The 6747-nt window shown below is 39.8% G+C and overlaps 1 protein-coding gene across 1 annotated transcript; it reads right to left on the bottom strand.

Moving 5' to 3' along the window:
* Positions 1 to 400: 400 nt before the first annotated feature.
* LOC307086616 (glucosamine-6-phosphate deaminase 2) lies at positions 401 to 5206 on the bottom strand. The gene is made up of 6 exons (XM_079751886.1): positions 4915 to 5206; positions 4574 to 4675; positions 4194 to 4376; positions 3426 to 3610; positions 2807 to 2981; positions 401 to 1523 (listed from the first exon to the last, which is right to left on the bottom strand). The coding sequence occupies exons 1-6, from the start codon at positions 5036 to 5038 to the stop codon at positions 1459 to 1461; spliced, it is 834 nt and encodes a 277-aa protein (XP_079608012.1). The 5' UTR covers positions 5039 to 5206; the 3' UTR covers positions 401 to 1458.
* Positions 5207 to 6747: the final 1541 nt, after the last annotated feature.

Raw genomic sequence — 6747 nt, 5'->3', positions numbered from 1 at the left:
GGGCCCGTTTGAAGTTTGCTAGAGAGCATTTGGATGATCCAGAACAGGATTGGGAGAATGTCATATGGTCAGATGAAACCAAAATATAACTTTTTGGTAAAAACTCAACTCGTCGTGTTTGGAGGAGAAAGAATGCTGAGTTGCATCCAAAGAACACCATACCTACAGTGAAGCATGGGGGTGGAAACATCATGCTTTGGGGTTGTTTTTCTGCCAAGGGACCAGGACGTCTGATCCGTATGACGGAAAGAATGAATGGGGCCATGTATCGTGAGATTTTGAGTGAAAACCTCCTTCCATCAGCAAGGGCACTGAAGATGAAACATGGCTGGGTCTTTCAGCATGACAATGACCCCAAACACACCTCCCGGGCAACGAAGGAGTGGCTTCGTAAGAAGCATTTCAAGGTCCTGGAGTGGCCTAGCCAGTCTCCAGATCTCAACCCCATAGAAAATCTTTGGAGGGAGTTGAAAGTCTGTGTGGCCCAAAAACATCACTGCTCTAGAGGAGATCTGCATGGAGGAATGGGCCAAAATACCAGCAGCAGTGTGTGAAAACCTTGTAAAGACTTACAGAAAACGTTTGACCTCTGTCATTGCCAACAAAGGGCATGTAACAAAGTATTGAGATGACCTTTTGTTATTGACCAAATACTTATTTTCCACCATCATTTGCAAATAAATTCTTTAAAAATCAGACAATGTGATTTTCTAGATTTTTTTTTTTCATTTTGTCTCTCATAGCTTTGGTATACCTATGGTGAAAATTACAGGCCTCTCTCATCTTTTTAAGTGGGAGAACTTGCACAATTGGAGGCTGACTAAATACTTTTTTGCCCCACTGTATATACATTTTATACCATATTTAAAACAAGCCATTTTGAATTTTGCAACAAAATGATTAAAGGCATTTCTTAATAGCACTACGCAAAACCTGACGTTTTATTTTTTAAGCCTTATCCGCACACATTCTGGTTCTGCTCAGATACGGAAATAAAAAAAAAGAATGTTTGATTCCATCAGTAACTTTGTTGAACAAGTATATCTTGTATTGCAATGTTTTATACAAAGAAAAAATAAACCTTTACTATGGAATATTAATATTAATAATATGGAGTGTTTTGATGACAAATGCCTTTCGACCTTGTAACTTTTGTAACTTTGAAAAACAACAGGGACGCAAACACTAACCGTAAGTACAATTAACAACTGTTGAAACCATTTGACTTGAATAAGAAATACTAAAACGTACAAGTACAAACACATTTTTTGTGACCGATTTGCATTTTATATAAACATTAAAATGCTTTTCAGGCAAATTTGCCAAATACTAGCTTAAACCAAACAGTCATTATTGAAGGTAAAGGGGACAATCGTGGTTGTTTGAAGAATTTCTGGATATGGTTCTTCCCAATGTCCTGTTCAACATTTTGGTTGGTATTTATTCATCACTTTCACTTCAAGACAAATCGTTCTTCATGGTAAGCACTGGGTCCACAAGTTTATTATGAACATGCATTAAACCTGGTAAGAATCAAGGAGAAAATGTAGAAGGTGAATATAATAACATGAGGATCTTTCACAGAAACAGATACATAGGCCTACCAAACGGCCTGATACAACTTTAGACTTCATGAATCAGTCAAAGTACCATTATGTTTCTAAATGAATTCATAAAATATTTTAATTTATCATTATAAAAAGTGAAAATATCCATCCAAAAGTTAGTCTGGTGGTCATGGCAGCATCTTGGTCAAATTAACGAGATGTCCTAGACAACGCAAACCAATATGTTTAAAGTGCCCCGGAAGGTTATTTTTAATTAAATTAAGTAATATTTAATCATTGTTGGTATGAGCAAAATAAAATACTCTTTGTTGTGTCCCGTTATTGGAATATAATGTTGTTTGGCCATGGCAGCCTCATCACAAGCCCTGTCATACATGATGAATGTCCAACTACGAGACACCACCTTGTGGTTTATCCTTACATAATGCACTCCTATGGAACGTTATTGACTAATCAAAATCAATTATTCACCGATGCAGCAGTATGAATTAAACTATTACAAATACCTTAAAAATAAAACTTGGTATATATCCTGTACCAATGTAAATAATCGGATGAGGGTAATTTAGTTTAGTGCGGGTAATGTTATGAAGTGAGGGTAATGTAATGAGGGTAATTTAGTGAGGATAATGTAATGAGGGTAATGTAATGTAGTGAGGGCAATTTAATGTAATGAGAGTAATGTAATGAGGGTGACGTTATGTAGTGAGGGTAATGTTATGTAATGAGGGTCATGTTTTGTAGTGAGGATAATGTAATGAGGGTAATTTAATGTAATGAGGGTAATGTAATGTAATCAGGGTCAATTAATGTGATGAGGGTAATGTTATGAAGTGAGGGTAATGTAATGAGGGTATTGTAATGTAGTAAGGGTAATGTAATGAGGGTCATTTGGAGAGGATTATGTAATGAGGGTAATGTAATGTAGTGAGGGCAATGTACTGAGGGTAATTCAATGTACTGAGGGTAATTCAATGTACTGAGGGTAATTCAATTCAAACGAGGGTTTGTTATAAGGGTAATGGAACGTAATGAAGTAGTGTAATGGCGCGTTTCCACCGGAGGGTGAGGGTCGGTTCAGTATGTTAGTAGCAGGCGTTTCCCTACCATAAGGGCAGGGAAATGCGATGGGAAAGCGAGCCGTAACTGAGCTGCCCCAAACCACACCTTCACTGCTCCACCAAGCCGCCCCGAACCGACCCGCTCAGTGAAAACGAGGCGTAACGTTTCAGTCTCACCTTTAAAGTACTTGACGGTTTTGACGCGCAGCTCCAGTGTGGCGTCCTCGTCGCAGACGAAGATGGTGCGTGGATGCTGCTGGAAGGCTGAGACCGTCCACATGTGGTTCACCCCGTCCTCGATGGCTTTGTACAGCGCAAAGGCTTTGTGAGCACCCGTGATTACAATCATCACCTGAGCAACAAGGAAGTACATATGTGACATCTAAAGCACCACTTGGCATCTTAATATTCATAAAATTCCTTAAAATTCCTTGACAATGACACATTATACATTTCTGGGATTTATAAAGTACCATCTTATGAAGATCTTGCTAGTCATATAATCACATCGTACAACTGATATGTCCTTCAAATAAATACTGAGCTAGCCCGTACCTCCCTGTTTGTTGACAAGAATCGTACCATCTACACTCCCAAACACAACAAACAACCGAGAGTTGTTTTAATTCTGAAATTCTCCAACTAAGTGGGAGGGGCTCAATCTTACACATTGCAACTTTAAATAATTACTTAATCCAAATATGGCACCCGAAAATTCAAGCTCCATATTTGGATGGCATTTTGATGAAATTCGGTATTTGGATCAATTTAGATGGTGGAGGAATAAGAGATTCACCTCTCGGGAATCCATGACGGTCCCAACCCCGACGGTTAGTGCCATGGTGGGCACCTTGGAGAGATCATTCCCGAAGAAGCGAGCGTTGGCCACTATTGTGTCCTTGGCGAGGGTCTTCACTCTGGTCCTCGATACAAGGCTTGAACCCGGCTCATTGAAGGCTATGTGGCCATCCGGGCCAATGCCTGGACAAAATAAAAGATACTCAAATTAAAAAAAAATGTATTTATAGAATACACTGAAAAAGGGAAATCGTATTCTTACCATAAAATAAACCTAAGGCCATAATGAGCATAATAACACAGCTAATAGGAGCAATAGCACATCTATTCATAGCAGACATTATTGCAAATCCAATAAATTCTAAAATAAGGAAATCCTATATCCATGATTGCATGGAATACCTACATAAAACATGCATGAATGGTTAAAGATTTGAACAGACCAAGAAAACACAGTTCAACACAATATAGAGCGTGGCTAAATGCAACGACTGGCAGTTTGGTGGGTAGCACCAAGTTAAACCTATCTCTGCCTAAACTGAACCATCTCTAGCCAAATACCTTCACTTAACCGTTATCTTACCCAACACCAACACCATCATCTCTAGCATAATAACTAAATTAAACCATCTCCAACATTTTCACTTAACCTTCCTTAAACCCTCAAACCTTAACTTTTCTGACCATCTCTTAGCTAATATTTTAACTGAACCATCTCTGCTGTGTACATGTAAACACTCACCAACAAATAAAGAGCACTACCAACCTCCTACAAATAAATCTATTCCTCCGGCGTCTGCAATGTCTTTCTCAAAGACAGCGCATTCTGCTTCAAGGTCTTGTGCATTTCCATCCAAGATGTGAGCATTTGCCGGGTCGATGTCAACATGCTTGAAGAAGTTATTCCACATGTATGAGTGGTAGCTCTCAGGGTGGGCGCGGGGCAGGCCTACGGAGAGGTGCATGTTAACCATCTACACACTAGATGGCAGTACAAATGCATTTATTTTACTGCAGTTTGATTCAAGCGTAACATAACCAACATCTGGACACAAGTTCCATTTAAATTAAATAGCAAATGTTGATGTGTAGGCAATGTTAAATTTATGTTACATGTGGATGACACAGAATAAGGCAATTACTCACCCACATATTCATCCATGTTGAAGGTTTTCACATATTTAAAAGAGAGATCCCCACTCTTGTGATATTCAATTAACTTTTGATAACAGGCATATGGAGTACTTCCTAAAATAAAATGCCATAATTAAAAAAAACACATGACATGATTGACACATTTATGAAAGATGGCATCATGCAATTCCGTTATATAATACCAATTTTGTAGACAGACAGACAGACAGACAGACAGAAGTGTGTGTGTGTGTGTGTGTGTGTGTGTGTGTGTGTGTGTGTGTGTGTGTGTGTGTGTGTGTGTGTGTGTGTGTGTGTGTGTGTGTGTGTGTGTGTGTGTGTGTGTCCCTCACCTGTGGGCAGGCCCAGGGTGAAGTACCTTTGGGCTGTGGGTCTGAACGTGATGATTCTGTTCCGGATGTACTTGGCGGCCCACTCACTGGCCAGGTCGTAGTCCTCCAGGATCACCAGTCTCATGGTGGGCAACAGCAGATTAGACCTCAGATTAATGACGGGTCACACCCCAAACAATGCGAAACTCTAGAGAATAAATTGACACGGCAGCAACGGACATAAAGTGATATTATATATTCACAGTTAATCATCAGAAACCCCAGTATCTGTTAATGTGTCCCAGATCAACTAAGTCTGGCTCACGTGATTGCTTCACACAATTCACGTGATAATAGAACGGACTGGTCACGTGATTACAGACCGGTGTGGTCACGTGATTATAGAACGGTATGGTCACGTGTATGGAAGAAATGGCGCGTTCACATTGCTGGAAATTATGGGGAAAACATTTTGGCGACGTCGGAAAGTTCGCGTGAACGACACCTCATGACGCTGTTATGATTCTACTTCCGTTCGGCAACTCGTGCCAAATTTTGAGGCGCGTTCACTCTCCTGGTGATAACGAGACGGCTCGCCAGTGATGACCCTCACGCTTACGCGTGTTCCCGACAGCGACGTTCATGTGCATTTGGGAAACAGCTGGTTGGGAATCTAAAAGTTCTTCACAGCAGGGTTTTTTTTATCCGATAAAAAACAGTCAGAACTAAGCAGAACTTAGTAGTATCAGTTTCAACTTTGCATGCCTTTATTTCCTTGATGCATATCACCTACTATCCTTTTGCTTTTATTTATGAGAAGCACATACAAACACAAACAGTATTGCCACTGTATGGAAGGCAACAATTCCCCATATCTAGAGCTGGTTTACCAGTACACAACGTTTAAAACTGAGCAAAGCCATGCAAACAGACGTTACAACCTCAATCAATAGTAAAGTATGTGATATGATGGTTGATTATTTTATATTGAGTAAAACGTTCATTTCCGCCATGTTCATGCGCGTCACTAGTAAACCATACGTCACCAACTGGGCAACTCTGTTGGTGCCTTCAAAACAGTCAAAAAAGCGCATCGTACCAAAGAACAGGCAGTACAGTCAACAGCCAGCATTGCACCATATTATGGCCCAGCCACTTTTGGCGGCATGACAGCTCAGGAAGTCAAGTTACTACATGCTATTGAGCTACTACCAGTGTTATGAACACTGCTAGTAGCTGATTTGCACTTGTAGGTTATGTGAGCATAAATACATAGTAAATGAAACAAATACCTTGCCTTGTCTAATCTAATGTTCATTTGAACTGTTCTTTGTTTAATTTTGTATGTAATAGTGTTTTTCAATGGACCTTGAGTCTGCTGCTAAGACATTCATTCAATCAAAAAACACTTAATGTCTTATTAATGTTTTTATATGATTTGCTTTTTAATTACCTCCTTTCTGTTGCAGACAAGGAGAGCCGAGGTAAAGGCAGCAGTGTCAATGGTGGAACACAATGTGCCATTTGCAGTAGCTTCAGCTTCACTTCAGCCCATTGCTAAAAGAATGCTTCAAAGATTCCCCTTCTGCACAGAGCTTCAAGTCTGCCCGCACAAAAATGTCCTGCATAATAAATGAAGCAGTGGCTCCTCACTTTAGAAAGGAACTGGTCATGAAGATGAGGACCAATCCTTTCACGTTGATCACCGATGGATCAAATGATACAGGTCATTAAATTTTCCACACTTTCCAGCACCCATTTTAGATATATTAATCAGAGAACAGACACACACACTCACACACACACAATTTCAGTCTGATGTGTACCTTTAATCTGACATATATTATATATGTA

This window comes from Pollachius pollachius (genome assembly GCF_949987615.1).
Source record: "Pollachius pollachius genome assembly, chromosome: 15".
Lineage (NCBI taxonomy): Eukaryota > Metazoa > Chordata > Actinopteri > Gadiformes > Gadidae > Pollachius > Pollachius pollachius.
This window is presented reverse-complemented; position numbering and strand designations above follow the sequence as displayed.